The 19985-nt window shown below is 44.6% G+C and overlaps 1 protein-coding gene across 4 annotated transcripts in view; it reads left to right on the top strand.

Moving 5' to 3' along the window:
* Positions 1-2927: 2927 nt before the first annotated feature.
* SSBP2 (single stranded DNA binding protein 2) overlaps positions 2928-19985 on the top strand; it is a 214851-nt gene continuing 197793 nt past the window's right edge. The window contains exon 1 of one of the 4 annotated variants that reach the window (XM_056539123.1): positions 2928-3115. In XM_056539123.1, coding sequence (XP_056395098.1) covers positions 3060-3115 — 56 coding nt within the window. In that variant the 5' untranslated portion in view covers positions 2928-3059. The remainder of the gene's footprint in view (positions 3116-19985) is intronic. The other 3 variants (XM_056539132.1, XM_056539142.1, XM_056539152.1) reach the window with 3 other exon arrangements.

Consider the following 19985-nt stretch of genomic DNA (forward strand, 5'->3'; position numbering starts at 1 on the left):
CGGGTATCCAATCGGTTTTTTACCCGTTTTTCCCTGCACATCCACAGATATGCGTTGTCCGTTGCCTGCAGGCATACGAATCGCGAACGGCTGATTTGCGCTCTAGGGATTTCTCCCAGCTTCTGGTTTCTTATGTTAAACCACACTTCCCGGTTACTTCCGCTACTCTAGCGCGCTGGGTGCGGTCGGCCATGGAGATGGCGGGCATTGACGTATCCCTGTTTGGTGCTCATTCATCCAGGGGTGCTATGGCTACTAAGGTGGTCACCTCAGGGGGTTCCCTATCTGATTTATTAATGGTGGCCGATTGGTCTTCCGAGACCACTTTTCGCCATTTCTATTTCAGACCAGAGGAACATGTCTCCATGTCTGTATTAGGATAATTGTAGATTAGATTGTTGCATGTTACCTTGCTAGATTGTCAGCTTTGAACTTGCATAAGATATGAGCCTCCTGTCTGATATATAAATAGAGATTTTCCTAGCTTGTGACGGAAAATATAAGTTATATGAAGACAGGAGGCGAGTATCTTCCCTCCCTGCCCACCCTATTACGTGTCTTTTGTTCTATTCTCAGGTTACTGAACGAAGGTGTTGGAGCCAGGTTGGCGGTTGACATGTTCGAACTAAGGTTCGGGTTTCTGATCCCTGTTGGGTCGACATCTGTTCCCAGAGATTGGAGTTCTTCAGCTCCCGTTGGAGCGAAGTGGCGTCCTGTGAGCCGGAGGGCCGGTCGGAAGAGGAGTCCGATTCCTGTGCGGCAGTCGGATCTTGTGGCCGATCGCTGTTGGTGTCCGGGGTCCGGTTGACCTGTTGGTCGAAGATATTTTTCTTTTCTAGGGTCCCCGTTAAGACGTGGTTGGAGTTGGCACTGTGGGTCTCCGATTCCCAAGACATCAGGCCGGCTGGCTGCGGTGTTGGAAGGTTGAGATGCTATCCGGGGGACATCCCTAGTTCCGGTGCGGCGGTGTTGTCGCATGAAGAAAGAGGAAGTTATATGTGGGGGCAGTCCTTATATAGGGGCTGCTGGATTAGGAGTGGCTATTGTGCCCCAAGGACTGCTGGGATATGTAGTTTTTTTTTTAAGTTTTCTGTTCATTTAATTGAATAATGAATATTCTGCTATGGGCATTAATAAAGAAAGATTAATGCATAAGATACTCGCCTCCTGTCTTCATATAACTTATATTTTCTGTCACAAGCTAGGAAAATCTCTATTTATTGCTCTCATTATAGTTACACAGCTCCCCCGATTATACAGATCAGGAATATGCAGTGTTCTTCCAGCTGTTGCAAAACTACAACTCCCACCATGTGAATGCTGAGAGTTGTAGTTTTGCAACAGCTGGCAAACCACAGGTCAGTCATTGGGACATGATGGGAGCTGTAGTTTTGCAACAGCTGGCAAGCCACAGGTCAGTCATTGGGACATGATGGGAGTTATAGTTTTGCAACAGCTGGCAAGCCACCGGTCAGCCATTGGGAATGATGGGAGTTGTAGTTTTGAACAACTGACGAGCCAACGGTCAGCCATTGGACACTAGTTTTGCAACAGCTGGCAAGCTAACGGTCAGCCATTGAGACATGATAGGAGTTGTAGTTTTGCAATAGCTAATGAGCCACCTTTCAGCCAGTGGAACATGATGGGAGTTGTAGTTTTGTAACAGCTAGAGAGCCACCAGTCAACCATTGGGACATTATGGGAGTTGTAGTTTTTTTCAGCAGCTGGCGAACCACTGGGACATGATGGGAGTTGTAGTTTTGTAACAACTGGAGAGCCACCGGTGAGTTATTGGGACATGATGGGAGTTGTAGTTTTACAACCACTGGAAAGCCACCGGTCAGCCATAGCTACATGATGTGGAGTTTTAGTTTTGCAACAGCTGGAGATCTGCTGGTCAGCCATTGGGACATGATGGGAGTTGTAGTTTTGCAACAACTGACGAGCCGCCGGTCAACCATTGGACACTAGTTTTGCAGCAGCTGGCAAGCCAACAGTCAGCCATTGAGACATGATAGGAGTTGTAGTTTTGCAATAGCTAATGAGCCACCTTTCAGCCATTGGGACATGATGGGAGTTGTAGTTTTGCAGCAGGTCAGCCATTGAGACATGATAAGAGTTGTAGTTTTTTTTTAGCAACTGGCGAGCCACTGGAACATGATGGGAGTTGTAGTTTTGCAATAGCTAATGAGCAACCTTTCAGCCATTAGAACATGATGGGAGTTGTAGTTTTGCAATAGCTAATGAGCAACCTTTCAGCCATTGGAACATGATGGGAGTTGTAGTTTTGCAATAGCTAATGAGCAACCTTTCAGCCATTGGAACATGATGGGAGTTGTAGTTTTGCAATAGCTAATGAGCAACCTTTCAGCCATTCGAACATGATGGGAGTTGTAGTTTTGTAACAGCTGGAGCCACCAGTCTGCCATTAGCACATAAAAAGAGTTTACAACAGGCCAGCCATTGGGACATGATGGGAGTTGTAGTATTACAACAGCTGGTGAGCGGCATGGTATACGCTGTCGCTATTATTGCGATACAGACTAGATGTGACATGTCATAAACGTGTCTTATATAACAGCCTCCATTGTTCCTGTGTTCTCCAGCATTCTCGGGTAATGTAATCGCCCATATACCGCAGCCGGGCCGCACAGTGTGATCCACGCTCAGGATCCAGGCCGCACTTTCCCCCCGGCCGGCCGGCCCCCTCCTGTGAGGCGCGCGGCGGGCGTGCTGACGGTTACACGGAACAGCCAGTTGTTTAAAAATCCTAGAACGGTTTCAAATCCCCCCTCCCAGCTCCGAGGAAAGAAGAAGAAGCAGGAGGAGGAGGAAGAGGAGGCGGCAGAGGCAGCCTGTGAGCCCGTCCTGCCGGGGAGGAGGAGGAGGGAGGGGGAAGAGCTTGTCCGTCAAACCGGTTGCCATAGCGAGCGGGCGGGGCCGTGCGCCGGGCGGGCCTATCAGGGTGGGCGCTGCTGGTGTCGCCATGGTGACGGGGTTGTTCCCGGGGAGGCTGTGATCGGTTGACAGGTGTGTGACAATCGGAGCTTTCTGCAAGCATGTACGCCAAAGGCAAGAGTAACAGCGTACCGTCCGACAGCCAGGCCAGGGAGAAGTAAGTGGCGCTCTGCCCTGGAGGTGGGGGGGACGTGTGCCGGGGACACTGGGGGGGAGGACAGGCCGGGGCTTCCACAAACTTCCTCCCGTGTATGTGTGTGTGGAGCCGCCGTGCACCGGTGCTGCTGGGGGGAAAGTAAGTTTGGGAGCGGAGAGGTGAGTGCAGCCTCCCCATCCTATCCTGGTGGTGCTCTACCCCCTGTGTGCACGGGGCACCTCCGATCACGGACCATAGAAAACTAAAACTTTTGCAATAATATTGTGCAATTAAAACCGATTATAATAATTGTGCAATGTTGACAACCGTGTAAATCTAATGTGTGACCGGATCCTCCATCCAGTTGTCCCCGATCTATTACGGGTAAAGTTTCCCGGAATGTGCGGCGGACCCGGGTGCACGGGAGATGCTCATCCGTAGTACGAGTGACAGGTCCCGGCTGTGCTGCAGCCTCTGCCCGGGGGAGGGGGAGCTGACCGGCCGCTGCTTTTGTTGCGATGCTCGGAGGGAAAGGAATCCTCGGATCTGGGGAGAGAGAAGGGGGAAGCGCAGGGGATCGCTCCTCACCTGGGGCCGCACAACTTCCCAAAGTCTTGGAGACTCTGCGGCTTCTTTATGAGATCGTCCGCACCGTCTATTCTGCAGGTTGTGCTATAGTGGCTGCTTACAGAGAACAATAGATTGCATTCAGCTGCAAAACTACAACTCCCAGCATGCCCTGACAGCCGAAGGCTGTCAGGGCATGCTGGGAGTTGTAGTTTTGCAACGAAGAGAGACTTTCAAGCTGCAGGGGTAGACACACTAACCTATAGTCATGTACTTTCATTCTTTAGGTTGTGTGCTTAAGGGTCAATTCACACGTTGCCGAAATTGCCGCCACTGGACACCGCTTTCCTTCATGAATGGGGTTGTTTTGGTAGCGAGCACATGGGATTTCTACAAGCCCCTTTCAGATGCAAAAGGCCGAATCCGCTGCGTGTGAATCCACCCTCAGGCTACGTTCACACGGGCGGATTACCTGTGAAATTATTACAAGCGTGTTTGTTGCGGAAAATGCGCTGCAGATTTTGCTACCATTCCGCAGTAGAGGTTGATGGGGATCGAACGATATAAATTTTTTTTTCTTAGGGCCGATACTGATACCGATAATCTGTGACCTTTCAGGCCGATAACTTATAATTACCTGTTCCCGGGGTCCGCGCTACTTCTGGCTCCGGCGGCGTCCTGAGCTGTCACTGTGGGCACTGACGGTGTCGTCGCGTTGAGTTTGTCACTCGTCATTGCGCTGAGCAGGAGCCAGAAGTAGCGCGGACCCCGGGAACAGGTAATTATAAAACCAGGGATGGGGGAGGCAATGTGGCGGCGGTCTCTGGCAGGGGAGGCGGGACATTATCGGCAAGGTAATTGCCAATACCGATAATGTCCAAAATCGTGAATATCGGCCAAACCGATAATCGGTCGATCCCTAGAGGTAGACTTGCAGACCCATCGAAGGCAATGGTTGCAAAGTCCGCTGTGGATTTTTCTGCAGCAAATACACTGCGGAAATTCCACAGGTAATCCGCCCATGTGAGCGTTCACACGAGCGGATTACCTGTGGAATTTCCACCGCGGATGTTTTTTTTTTGCCAGCATTGACTTCAACGGGTCCAAATCTGCCTCTATTGCGGATTTTCTGCTGACCCATTGAAGTCAATGGGAGCAAAATCCACTCCAGGTAATCCGCCCTAAAGGGTACGTTCACATTTGGGTACTTTGGTGCGTGTTTTGCGCAGCTGATTTTGTTAACCATATGGGAATGTAGCCGGAGGCTAGGTTTACCTGTAGTATTTTGGTAATTATTTGTTTATTTATATTTAGTAAAAAAAAAAATAGGATTGGAATAGTAAGGCCATGTTCACACGCCGGAATTCCTGCAATTCCGCGCAAATTCCGTTCAGCAAAGCTTGCTGAAAGGAATTTCGGCATAATTTTGGTGGAGTTCTGTATTCTCAATGCACATAATTCTGCTGCAATTCAAAGCCCCATTGACTTCGATGGGATTGCACCATGGAATTACTGCAAAATTAGAGAGGTCTTTAAATTTTGCAGAATTGCCACCGCAGGAATTCCGACAGCGAAATCCCATTAACGTAAAGGGGCAGTAAATGTATGGTGGAATAAAGCTTCACAGAGAGAAACTATAATGGAAAGATTTATACTTTTGGACCCCCTCCTTGATTTTGGCAGAAAATATTGACCAATGTGTACATTTCCTCGTAAGGCTATGTGCACACTAACCACTTTTCTTCTTTTATTTTTGTGTCTGTGTCTTTTCGGTCTCCCAAAAGAGAGCCTGAAAATGTAATGTTTTTTTGTTTAGGCTTTTCATTTAATTATTTAAGTGGTTTTTCTTCAGCAGTTTTTATCCTTCTTCAGAAAAAAAAAACACGTATTTAAACGTATAAACTAATGTTTTTTGAAAAGTTGCAAAAAAAACCTGACGTTTTTAGCATTTTAGCCGCAAAAGGGCCTTGCGCTTAAAAAACTTTTGATATGTTGTAAAGCATGTATAACCAATAGGCTTTGCAATTGCTTTCATTAGAAAATTTTCAGTATTCCATGCTGAAAAAGCCAGTCAAACAACTGCCCCCCCTGCCTGCTTGGACACATACTAGTCCTGCTGTGTCCATGCATCATCACCTATGTCATGGACACATTTCCTTGATTGACAGCTGTGAGTGCAGGGCTCACACCTGGAGGAAAAATCCTCCCACTGTCAGCTTGTGTCCCGCTACTGTCAGTGAGGACAAGCTGGGAGTTGTAGTTTTGCTAATGCTAGGGGAGATGTGAGCAGACAGCATACTAGGGAGGGGGCGGAGATCTGCAAGAGCACTGTGGTCAGACAGAAAGGAAATCCAAAAAGAAAAGAACTTCCTCTGCAACATACAGCAGCTTATAAATACTGGAAGTGTTAAGATTTTATATAGAAGTAATTTACAAATCTGTTTACCGTATATACTCGAGTATAGGCCCCCCTCGGCTTATACTCGAGTGAACTCCCCCACCCGCAGTGGTCTTCAACCTGCGGACCTCCAGAGGTTTCAAAACTACAACTCCCAGCAAGCCCGGGCAGCCATCGGCTGTCCGGGCTTGCTGGGAGTTGTAGTTTTGAAACCTCCGGAGGTCCGCAGGTTGAAGACCACTGCGGCCTTCAACATCATCCAGCCCCCTCTCACCCCCTTTAGTTCTGAGTACTCACCTCCGCTCGGCGCTGGTCCGGTCCTGCAGGACTGTCCGGTGAGGAGGTGGTCCGGTGGGATAGTGTTCCGGGCTGCTATCTTCACCGGGGAGGCCTCTTCTAAGCGCTTCGGGCCCGGCCTCAGAATAGTCACGTTGCCGTGACAACGACGCAGAGGTGCGTTCATTGCCAACGTAATTCTGCGTCATTGTCAAGGCAACGCCTCTATTCCGGGCCGGAAGCGCGGAGAAGAGGCGCCCCCGGTGAAGATAGCAGCCCGGACCACCTCCTCACCGGACAGCCCTGCAGGACCGGACCAGCGCCGAGCGGAGGTGAGTACTCAGAACTAAAGGGGGTGAGAGGGGGCTGGATGATGTTGAAGGCCGCAGTGGTCTTCAACCTGCGGACCTCCGGAGGTTTCAAAACTACAACTCCCAGCAAGCCCGGACAGCCGATGGCTGCCCGGGCTTGCTGGGAGTTGTAGTTTTGAAACCTCTGGAGGTCCGCAGGTTGAAGACCACTGAGGGCGAATGATGAGAAGAGGATGATGAAGGGGGGGTGTGGGGATGATGAAGGGGGGTGGGGATGATGAAGGGGGGGGTGTGGGATGATAAGGGGATGATGAAGGGGGGATGTGTGGGATGATGACAAGGGGATGATGAAGGGGGGATGTGTGGGATGATAAGGGGATGATGAAGGGGGGATGTGCGGGATGATAAGGGGATGATGAAGGGGGGATGTGTGGGATGATGACAAGGGGATGATGAAGGGGGGATGTGTGGGATGATAAGAGGATGATGAAGGGGGGATGTGTGGGATGATGACAAGGGAATGATGATGAGGATGTTAATGACGGGTCTGGATGATGACAGGGGGGGATGAGGTATTTCCCACCCTAGGCTTATACTCGAGTCAATAACTTTTCCTGGGATTTTGGGTTGAAATTAGGGGTCTCGGCTTATACTCGGGTCGGCTTATACTCGAGTATATACGGTAACTTTCTGGTACCAGTTGATTAAAAAAAAAAATGTTTTCCAGTGGAGTACCCCTTTTAAGTAAAAGTTTTAAAGAGTACCTGTCATCGTGATAAACCCCCTGCCTTTATTTTTATTATTTTTTAGTTTTCCTCCTTGATATTGCTCTGTATTTTCTGCTCAGTCTCAGTCAGATTCACAGACTTGGAAGAGGTGTTACCCAGCAGGCGTGACATCATCTGAAGCCATACAGGGGAGAACTTCCTCCCTCACTCTGCTACACACATCCCAGAGCAGTTCAGTGTGAGAGGCACTATGATTGGCTAAGGCTGCACATATTGCAGTTCCTGATTTTGGACTTCAGCCAGGCCAGCAGGAGTCCAAAGTCTGTGCAAGAGATGGGGGGGGGGGGGGGGGGGGGGGTTTGGAAATGGGCTCTGGACAAGTAGAGAGCCACCTAGTGGCAGCTTTTTTTTAAACACAAAACATAGAAAACATACATTTTTTTTTTTTTTTTTAAACAAAGTACATTAGAGAGATTTTTTTATTTACCATAAGGAGTGCAATAGCAAAAATGTGTATTAATGACAGTGCCCATTTAATGAAATTTCCCTTAAACCTTGTTCAGATGAGTGTGAATGCAGCCCATGTAAACAGTAATCCACTTTTTGAAGGCATCCATTCCTGCCATCTTTCTGGCCTCTCTGTGATCGGTGCTTTGCTGTATAACTAGGCCTTTGCTTTCAGGAAACCGTCAGCAAGTTTGCAAACTGTTCCTGACTATGTGACTGTCCAGGACAGTTGCTATTATTGCCCTATTGATGCTCTACTTAATTAATTTTATTTATTTAGTCATCAAAGAAGGATGGGATCTGGCACTAGAGGGAGAGGAAGCGTTCCCTGACACTTCCTTGTGGGCTGTTTTTTCCCTGTCTATTGTGCCGACATCTCATACTCCTTTCAGGAAAGTGGGGATCTCCTGCATGTGATGTGCCAACGCCTTAATATCAAGATATTTGGATCACCATTAGAATAAACAATAGATTCATTGGATGATCTTGTGTTAATACAATTGGCAAAGCTGTCCCTGAGATAAGTCTACAAATTTATTTTACAGATTTAGTACAGTGGCTCGGGCTGTTACGTCTGCTGCTTCTGTAGACTGTCTAGTCTAAGTTTACATTAACTATTAGTTGGCTTACTCTATGGCAGGATTGACTGAACTACAATGGTTGACAGATCCAGTAGTTAAAGGGATACTTTACTGCGTTTGGAACAAACTGTTCCGAACGCTGGAGCCGGCGTCAGTAGCTCGTGACGTCATAGCCCACCCCCCCCATGACGTCACGGCCCCTCAATGCAAGTCTATGGGAGGGGGCGTGACGGCTGTCACGCCCCCTCCCATAGACTTGCATTGAGGGGCGGGGCTATGACTTCACGAGCTCCAAGCTCCAGCGTTTGGAACAGTTTGTTCCAAACGCTGAGCAGCGAAGTATGCCTTTAAACCTTGGAAGGGGCAGTGCACAGCTACCGATTTTGTCACACCCTTCTGATGCTCCCTTAAGGGTGCGTTCCCACCTTGCGTATTTTGCTGCGTATTTGCTGCTGCGTATTTCGATAGCCATTAACTTCAATGGGAAATAAAATACGCAGCAAAATAGGCCAGGTGGGGGGGGGGGGGGGATACAAAACAAGTGATGTAGATCAATAACAGACTTGCTAAATGTTATCAGTAGTCCCAGCAATGAGAAATGCCCCTTCCTATTTATAATATAGTAAGGACTGCAATTCATTTTGAAGGGAACCTGTCATTTCTTTCTTGCTGCCGGAACCACAAGTCATCAGAGTGTCGGGCAACTTTTGCAGACCCCAACAGCCTTGACTATTCGATCTCTAACAGTTTAAAATGACTGGTTCCCTTTAGGGCCTGTTCACACTGTGGACATTCTGCTGGTGGAATTCTACTTGCAGCACTGTCCCATTGTTTTCAATTGGATTCTGCCGGTCTGTGCACACTGCAGCAGAAAGTATGTCAAGCCAAAGAATTAACATGTTCATACTTTGGGTGGAATTCTGCCAGACTTGATTGTTGTCTGAGACTGCGCACGTCTATGCGGTCCTACCGCTGACTATTTCGGTGGAGCCTGCTGTGTGGCTGAACCCTTCGGGTAGGGCAGGGTTTTCCAACCAGTGTGCCTCCAGCTGTTGCGAAACTACAACTCCCAGCATGCCCGGACAGTCAATGGCTTGCTGGGAGTTGTTTTGGAACAGCTGGAGGCACCCTGGTTGGGAAACAATGGGGTAGGGTCTCACATAGCACATCTGCAACGGGTTTCCCACAGCTGAAATTCAGCTTGCGGTTTATCTACTGCGTATTTACGTAAATGGAATTTACGCAACTGAAATTCAGATCATCGATTATGTTGCTACCTGTTGACTTCCGCAGAAATTCCGCTTCCGGAAATATGCATCAGAAAATCTGCAAGCTGAATTTAAGTTGAGGGAAACCCGCTTTGGATGCGCTTCATCTGACCCTACCTTTTTAAAGGCTATTTGTACCCAAATATTTTAAAAATGGATATAGTAGAAAAAGTAGCAGACAAATTTTATAAATTCTGCTTAACTAAAACATTTGCCATTTTTCTGTTTACTTACCTTGGCCTTTTTTATTTATTTTTTGTCTTGTTTTTGCGACAGCCGGAAGGGTGGCCATATTGACTTGTCACTTCTCAATTTGCTTCTCAGCAACTGTTGGTAAATCTGTTTATTTTGTTATTGATGAAAGATGCTGAGAAAATGATAGCGATAGCCGCAGGGACCCTGTGTGCCTCCGGACGTGCACCGAACACATGGCTCTACCGTGGGCATGAACCCAGAGTAAAACAAACATCTTTATCAAACTTTGGCTTCTGCTGTAACTTCTCATTTACTAGATTACAAGTTTAAAGGGGTTTTCTGGTCCTTTTAACTGAATGCCTATCTTCAGGATAGGTCGTCAGTATCTGATAGGTGGAGGTCCGACACTTGGCACAACCAGCGATCAGCTATTGGCATAAGCTCTGTATGTTGTGTAGTAGTTGTGGGGGGATACTGAGCGGCTGTGACCCAGCACGGCCACTATAAATGGCTCTGTCTGCATCAGTCTCTTTGTTGTATATACAAGTGGCACAGCTCTGGCATACAGCTGATCAGTGGGGATGATATGTGGGACCCTCACAATCAGATAATCGGCTTCCAGCAATGGTCATTATCCAGGATCCTGCCTAAGGGTGTATTCACACACAACAGATGCACCCTAACAAAATAATTGTCCACAGCAGACCGTCCTTTGGAAGCATATACTTACCTATTTATTATAATTTCTATCATTTTAATCTGCTGGGCTTTTTTTTCTCTTGCCTACTGTATATGTTATGTGGATTAATATATAAGATATCACTACTTTAAGGGTGCGTTCACACGCTAGTAGCTAGCAGAGAGTTTCCTGTTGTAAGAAACCCGCTGCGTGTTACGCTACTATTGATTTAAATCTGACACTATTGCAGACTGTCTGTGGACCCATTTAAATCAATGGTTGCGTAACTCGCAGCGGGATTCCCGCTGCTAGTAATAGCGTGTGAACGCACCCTAAAGGGGCGCTCCGGTGGAAAACAATTAATCAACTGGTGGCAGAAAGTTAAACAGATTTGCAAATTACTTCTATTTAAGTCTTAATCCTTCCAGTATTTACCAGCTGCTGTATACTACAGAGGAAGTTCTTCTTTTTTTTTTTTTTTTTTTCTGTCTGACCACAGTGCTTTCTGCTGACACCTCTGTCCAGAGCAGGAGCAAATCCCTATAGCAAACCTCTCCTGCTCTGGACAGTTCCTGACATGAACAGAGGTGTCAGCAGAGAGCACTTTGGACAGACAGAAAATAACTACTCAGCTTTCTCTGTAGTATACAGCAGCTGATAAGTACTGGAAGGATGAAGTTTTTTTTTTAAATAGAAGTAATTTACAAATCTGTTTAACTTTCTGGCACCAGTTGATTTAAAAAAATTGTTTTCCACCAGAGAACCCCTTTTAAGGTGTTGTCCCCCAAAGCTAAATAGGCCTTTCATGTGAAATGAAACATATTTCAAGTGCACAAACAATGTACTGTCTGAGAGCTCGAGTCCTAGCCCACCATGTGCCTGCTTTGTGTTGCCTTGTTTATCACTGAGGTGGTGGAACATGCTCAGTTCAACTGCAGTCTCTTGGTCAAAGTACTTACTGGCTTGGTCTATACTGCACGTGCAAGCAAGGGGCATTGTGGGAATGTGGGAAACTGTGTGCTCGGTTGCCTGGCAACAGCAGGGTCACAGTTCAGGGAGCTTAGATCCACGGAGGAGAACAGTACAGGGGTGTATATATGTATATGGTACATGTCTGATTTTATTACCTTTTGCTTTGTGATAAAACACCTTTAATAGTGTCCCTGAGTATGTAGACATCTCTGACTCTGACGCCCAATATGTGGCTCTCCAGGTGTTAAGCAAAACTACAACACCCAGCATGCCTGACATTTGTGGACATGAATGGATAAGTTGTAGGTTATGATATCTTGCCTGTGTTTGGTTACATGGCTGTCATTTTTTTGGCTTTGTTACATGCTCTGTATGTAGCCCATTGCTGTGTCTAGAAGAGATACACATTTTGTCTCTTTCTCCTTTAGTATTACTGATTATCCAACATAGAAGATAATAGAAATAAAGCCGGCACTCACCGTTCTTCTCAAAATTCTTGCTTTATTGTGCTTCACATATATTCAGGGATAGGGAACAGACGTGGGGGGGGATTACATAGGTGACAAAAGCTCTGTTTCATGCTGTGGATGCACTTCCTCCGGCCCTAGGATGCACTAGACCTGGGCGGTATGACCAAAAATGTGTATCGTGGTATTTTTGTAAATTATGGCGGTTCCACAGTATTTATACTGCCCCCCCCCCCAATGACACTTGGGCGCTGCTTCTCTTCTCCGCTTCCCCTCCCCCCCCCTCCAATTTATCAGTCCAGCACTGCGCTGTCCCCCACATCTGGGGACTAATCATATGTGACCCACAAGCGCTATGTGACCCCCCCCCCTAATTAATCGCCGCTGTACTATTCTGGGCCCGGGCTGCAAAAATTAACAAACAAAATAAACTTTAACTCACCTTCCTACGTTCCCCCGTTACCGGTCTCACTGTCCAGTGATGCGAGCCTCATACTGCTTCCTGGGGATGGGAACGTCACAGAGCAGCGATGTCCCGCCTTAGCCAGTGATAGGCTGAGCGCACTGTCATGTAAGGAGCCACGGGTCACATGATTAGTTGCCCAATGTGGGGACTGCAGCTGATAATTCATTAATTTGAGGGAGGGGGTGTCAACCGGTATTGCGTAATAGGAAATATCCATATCGTGCAGCACTAGTTATTACTGATGAAAATTAAAGATCTTTTGTAACATGGTTGTTTAAAAATGTAGAAGAATGGCTCTTGAAAATTCCAGCACTAGGGGGGGTCCTCATACCTACTGGGACCAGTCCTGCAGCAGCATTAGCTTGTCCATGAGTCACGAACAAGAGATGAGTCATGGACAAGGCTGTATGAGCAGACACACCAATCACCTCCCACCACAAGGGAGGGACACTTCTTCCCCTGAGAGGATTTCCAACACTGTAAGCTAATGAAAAGAAGGATTTTTATAATACATATAGGGGATAGAGGCATAACAATTAGATGTACATGGTCAGGATTAGGTAATGAGTCTTTTTTTTTTTTTTAAGCTTTAAAGCACAAGTTTTAGACCAGCATGATCTTCAGCCCCAGCAAGGGGAGACACAGGCCATACCGGGCGGTACAGTTGCTTAAGCAATCGTACCATGCTTAGTAACGTTCAGAGCACGAGTCCTGTGCCTCAGAAACTGTACCACCCAGTATGGCCTGCGTCTCCCCATACTTGGGCTGAATGTGTGGGCCTGAAAGTGCAATCTGGCCAAAACCTATATACTCTCTTATTCTTGAGGGGAGCAGTGCATGACTAAGGGGGGAGGGGGCTCTATGAATCCTTGAGTAAGGAACGACCCCCTTAAGCCAGCCATACACCTTGAATACTTGATGATGATCGCTATCTCTTTTGCTCAGTTGAGCATTCATGTGTTCTGATTGGAGAGAGGGAAGATAAGCCGCTCTCGGACAGCACTGGCGGTAATTCATGTCCCATAGAACAAAAGGATCAAGCATTTGAAAGCCAACCTGCCTAATTTTTCTTAGATGTCGGGGGAGAGTCAGGCTACTCATTAGACAAATACTCTGTCCCGCCAAGATCAGTAGGTTTACCAGACTTTTCTTGGGGCTTTTAGACTGCAGTGGGCATAATACAAAGTATAGTTATTGTGAAGGCTTTGTCATACTGCTACTTACAACTAACAGGAGGTTCATCCATTATCCCACAATTAGGATAGGGGATAAGTATTTGACCAGTGAGGTTTCAGACAGTGAGACCCCCACCGAGCACAAGAATAGGGGTCGCTTGTTACCCGCTTGTGTCACGGGATACGGGGGTGTAGACACTCCGTAGACTTAACTTGGAAGTAATGTAAGTCTATGGAGAGTGTTTAAATCATGTGACACAAAGCATGGAGAGGAATGCACTGCAGCATGGTCTCTCGGCTTGTTCTCCTGATCGGTTCACACCCCCCACTGATCAAAACTTTTGACATGTCACTAGGATATGTCAAAAGTTTTTAGAAGTACACTTAAAGGGAAATATTAGGGCAGCAATATTAGGGTTGCTTTACATGTCAGTCTAGAAGATGCTGGGAGGTGACCGAAGGCAAGTTGGGAGGTATACCAGGCTACGGCACTTGAGCAGCTTGACTCCACCTTCCTGACCCTTGGCTGAGAAATAAAAAGACTATTTTATCTGTTTGGCAACCACCATCAGCTACAGTTTGCTTTCATACCCTAACAGCTATCAAAGAAAGTGTCTGCAGCTGTTCTCAGAAATTTGAGTTGACTCATTCCCTTTAATAGGTTTATGGTAGTACCCTAATAGTCTAGTTCTGAAGAAAGTAACAAATAAGCAAATCCCTGGTGTGCTAAAGTAGTGAAGAGGGTTATGTCAATATTCCTATTGTGATGGGGTAGGGGGAAGGTCTGCTTCCCTACCCCAGGGTCTTGTGCCTAGAGCAGAAACATTGAGACTAGAATGTACAAAATGCTTCCCCATCCCTTACAGAGGGGACCTACTCAGTTCAAAAATGAAGGTCAATGAACAAGACAAGTTCACTAAGCATCAATATAGGTGATTTATAAAGATTATGATCCCACATAAGAAACCACAACAGAACAGACCTTCTTAAAGGGGTACTCAGGTGGAAATTTTATTTTTTTATTTTTAAATCAACTGGTACCAGAAAGTTAAACAGATTTGTTAATTACTTCTATTAAAATATCTTAATCATTCCAGTACTTATTAGCTGCTGAATACTACAGAGGAAATTTGTTTCTTTTTGGAACACAGTGCTCTCTGCTGACATCTCTGTCCATTTTAGGAACTGTCCAGAGCAGCATATGTTTGCTATGGGGATTTTCTCCTACTCTGGACAGTTCTTAAAATGGACAGAGATGTCAGCAGAGAGCACTGTGCTCGTGATTCATCAGAGAGCTCTGTGTTCCAAAAAGAAAATAATTTCCTCTGTGGTATTCAGCAGCTAATAAGTACTGGAAGGATTAAGATTTTTTAATAGAAGTAATTTACAAATCTGTTTAGCTTTCTGGCACCAGTTGACTTAAAAAAAAAACAAAGTTTTCCACCGGAGTACCCCTTAAGTAAGTTAGCCCTAAAGACTGCACATTGTGTGAAAAGGACCCTTTACAATCCTATCCATAACAAAACATCAAATAGAAGTTACTGATTGATCTCTAAAGACCAAACTCGCTATTTTTATAAATTTTATTTTTCTTGTTGTTAATGCATAACCCCAATGTCCATTATTTCAGAAGCTAATAAATATGTTGCGTAAAACATCTGACACTTCATGGACTACATATTAGACACAAACTTGGTTATGTTACTTGGTGCCAAACTGTCTTAGTCGCTTGTAAGCCACAAGTTGTAAACTAAAGTGTGTCTTTTATTTCGAGGATATTCTAAGTATTTGCCACTGGTAATTATTAACTTGTTGTGACTATTTATCTAAAGGCCGAACTCCTGGGGCACAAAAATGATCTCGCCTACTAGGAACCGGTTCTCAAGACAAAAGGCTTGAGGGCTTCTGTACATGGCTAGGACGTACATTGAGGCTTAGTACAGTACTGACGTCTTCAGTTCACATGTTCACCCACATTCCATAGTTCCCATTAGAGAAGTAAAAAAAATCTAATCCTAATAAAAAAAAAAAAAAAATTATAATAATAATAATAAATAAAAAAAGCAAGGGGAAAAAGAAAAGTTAGCTAACATGTATATGTAGTCTGGAAAAGAGCACTAAACTAGTCATACACATTACCTGCCAATAAAAAATGATTACCAGGTAACAGACACATATATATATATATATATATATATATATATATATATATATATATATATATATATATATATACTGAGGCAAATAAGCCTCTACGGGAAGGGGGGTCTGCAGGCTCTTTTTATTGTGGCTCCAGAGAGTGCCACCTTGTTTTATTCACACGTAGAGCTCAAGCTAAAAATTCTGGGAATATCTATTCATGGGCAAGCAGTAAACCTTTATCACTCACGTGTCATTTACTTCTCATTTACCGTATATACTCGAGTATAAGCCGACCCGAATATAAGCCGAGGCTCCTAATTTCACCCCAAAAACCCAGGAAAAGTTATTGACTCTACTATAAGCCTAGGGTGGGAAATACATCATCCAGACCCCCGTCGTTAACATCCCCCACGTCGTTAACATCCCCCGGTCGTTCATCATCACCACCTGTCAATAACTTTCAGTGGTCTTCAACCTGTGGACCTCCAGATGTTGCAAAACTACAACTCCCAGCATGCCCGGACAGCCGATGGCTGTCCGGGCATGCTGGGAGTTGTAGTTTTGCAACATCTGGAGATCCGCAGGTTGAAGACCACTGAAGGGATTGACAGGCGGGAGAGTTCACTCGAGTATAAGCCGAGGGGCGCGTTTTCAGCACGAAAAATCAGGCTTCTACTCGAGTATATACGATAATTTACACAGTCTCCATTTTTATTTTTTTTACCAGGTGTACCACTAAAAACCATATTAAGGTGCATTCACACCAGGTTTTGGACATAAGGGTGCCGGATCCGGAGGGGGGAGGGGCAAACCGGGCGCTCCCATACCCCGGCCGGATCAGCCCGTGACTCCATTTACTTTAATGACGTAGTAAACTACGGTTTTAGATCCGGTCAGGAACAGGCATACGGGTCAAAACTGAGCCGACCGGAGTCACCGTTTGACTCCGGTTGGGTCATTAAAGTAAATGGAGTCATGGGCTAATCCGGCCGGGGTACAGGAGCGCCCGGTTTGCCCCTCCCTCAGCTGGATCCGGCACCCGTATGTCCAAAACGTGGTGTGAATGCACCCTTACCATGCAGGAAAGATTTATGATGACGTGGTAATTCAGCAAAAACATTATCTCTAGTCAATCTGACTAAAGGTCTTCCGTTCAGGTGATAGACGTTATAGGCCAGAGCTGGATGAACGGGACGTCTTCTGTGGTTGGGTGGACAATAGCTCAATGAAGGGCGGCCGGGAGCAAATCCACAGAGCGGAGAGTTCTTTGTTTGCTACCACTGGCACAGAGCAAAACAAGGGACACAAGTATCAAGGGTTTACAGTAATAAAAGGGGTTCATGGACAATGCAGAGTTATTTGGGGGGTATGACCAACATTAGGGATCATTCCTCCATAGGATAAAACCAATTTACATCTATTATCATGGAGCGATTCTAATAACAGAACACTGATGCGAAATTATAATCCAATGACTTGCTGCATCCTATGAATATTGTCGTCATACAACCAACAGGTCCATCGCACTTTGGATCTGGGGTACCTTACTCCTTTAGTTACTTGTCCAAACAACAACCTACCTCCCCAGACAATCTATAGTTGCTCAGAGTGGTAGGTGGTGTTAGTGCATATGGACAAACAAGCATTTACCATTTTATATATTGCCTATTGATGGCTGAGAACACATGGTGAATGCTGTTTGCCAGCATCGTGCACAAGGGTGGATGCGAAACAAGTAAAACTCCACCCAGAATTCAAGTTGCCATGGAAACAATCTATGTGAGAGAGAATAATTTCGGATGGTAACTCTTCCCTGTTTAACCCCTGACAATGCCTATCCTCGCCTATGTAGTAGGATCAGGAAACTGGTTCTAATTTCATCTGCTGTGACACCACATTGGCACATCTATTTCCAGGCATACAAATTCCTAATTTTGACCCTCCCACCCCACCCCTTTAACCGCACTGAGCAGGCACCACCCTGGTACCTCATATGGCCTTGCTCCTTTTCAGCCTTTTGCTCATAGATAATAATAGCTGCTGTGCATTCTCCATGGTCTCCTTTATGGATCCAGAGGTGTAGAAAAAAGTATAAGTAACCTTTGGCCTTGAGACCCCTTATTTGAGATTAAAGAGGGGGTTCTCAGTGTATGTAAATGAGATGAAGTGGTAACTGTTACTGATATACTTTAGTGCTGTTATTTTTCACTGTCGGTGAACTAGTAACATGCTTGTTTATATCCAGGGGCTAATAACTTGTCATGGTCACATCTGGCTAATAGGGTCTACAGCCTGTTACATGAGAATTCGTACTTAGAGGATACACTACAGATTTATTGGGAAGGTTCCCAAATAACTTCAATAGGAAGGGCTAAATATGCAACATATCTGCTGCAGTTCTAGGGGCAGAGTACCCCTTTTAAAAGGCTCCTTTGGTGGGATGTTTCTTTTTTTTTGTTTTAAGGACTTTGCCCAGCGTGTGTGTGTGTGTGTGTGTGTGTGTGTGTGTGTGTGTATATATATATATTAGAGAGAGAGATATATATTGAAGAGTCAGCACTCAGACCTTCAGCCCTTCTGCAAGTGTCAAAGCTGGACTCAATACATTCCATTCCAGGTAGGAACCCAGCAAAGGTGCCGTCACCTTTTGCTGTATTCTTATCTGGGATGGAATGTGTGTGTGTGTGTGTGTGTGTGTATATATATGTATATGTATATGTATATATATATATATATATATATATAATATATATATTAATATATATATATATTAATATATATATATTAATATATATATATTAATATATATATTAATATATTAATATATATATTAATATATATATTAATATATTAATATATATATTAATATTTTAATATATATATTAATATATTAATATATATATTAATATATTAATATATATATTAATATATTAATATATATATTAATATATTAATATATATATATATATATATATATATATATTTATAATAATATATATATTATATATATATATATATATTAAAAAAAACTACTTGTCCACGGGACTAAAATGGAGCAAAATCTACTTGTCCCTCATGACGATCCACTTGTCCGGGCCAATTTTCGCTTTCACTCTCTCGTTTTTTCCTCCTCGCCCTATAATAGCCATAACTACCTACTATAATGACACCTTTTAATTTTCAATAACATATTCTCTGAACCAAAAATATATATATATATATAATATTATATAGGGGAGTGAAATTGAAATAGTAAAAGATAATTTAGCAGATTTGTTGGTTTTCTTTTCTGTGCCATTTACCTTGTGGTTGAGGTAACATGTTAGTTTTTTACTTTAGGTGCCTGATTACAGCGATACCAGATTTGTATCGTTTACGTCATGTTTTACTAATTCTGGACTTTTTCAAATTTTTTTAATTGCCATTTTTTTAACCCCTGTAGCTTTATTTTTTTTCCGCATACCAGGCTGAATGAGGGCTCATTTTTTGCGCCATAATCTGTTTTTTGTATCGGTACCATTTTGGTATTGATCTGACTTTTTAATCGCTTTTAACTTTTTTTTCTGGGATATTATAAAAATTGCAAATCTGTGGTTTGGTATTTTTTTTACATTTACCGTACGGGATACATAATGTTATATTTTCATAGGTTGTACAATTACGCACGAAGCGATACCAAATATGTTTATTTTTATTATGTTTACATGTTTTTATATAGGAAAAGGGGGTGATTTGAACTTTTAACATGGAAGGGGTTAATGCAGCGGTCTTCAAACAGCCAACGCCTGTCCTGGCATGCTGGGAATTGTAGTTTTGTAACATCTGGAGGGGCACAGTTTGAAGACCACTGGGTTAATGTGTGTCTCTCAAACTTTTATTAAAACTTTTTTATTTTATTTATTTATTTTTTACACTTTATTACACTTATAGGAGGAATCATTAGATTCCTCAGACAGATGAATAGATTCTATTGAACTCTATTAATCTGTGTGCTCTGTGATCCATTGATAGAGCCTGGTCCAGCCAGGATCTATCAACGACAGAGCTGGGACTGGAGGAAGCAGAGGTAAGTCCTCCGGCTACCTCTATAGTGGATCGCCCCCCTGCGATCGTGCTGCGGGGGGGCGATCCACCTCACTAGCCCACCAGGGAGCGTTCA

This window comes from Hyla sarda, chromosome 1, assembly GCF_029499605.1.
Source record: "Hyla sarda isolate aHylSar1 chromosome 1, aHylSar1.hap1, whole genome shotgun sequence".
In the NCBI taxonomy this organism is placed as follows: Eukaryota; Metazoa; Chordata; class Amphibia; order Anura; family Hylidae; genus Hyla; species Hyla sarda.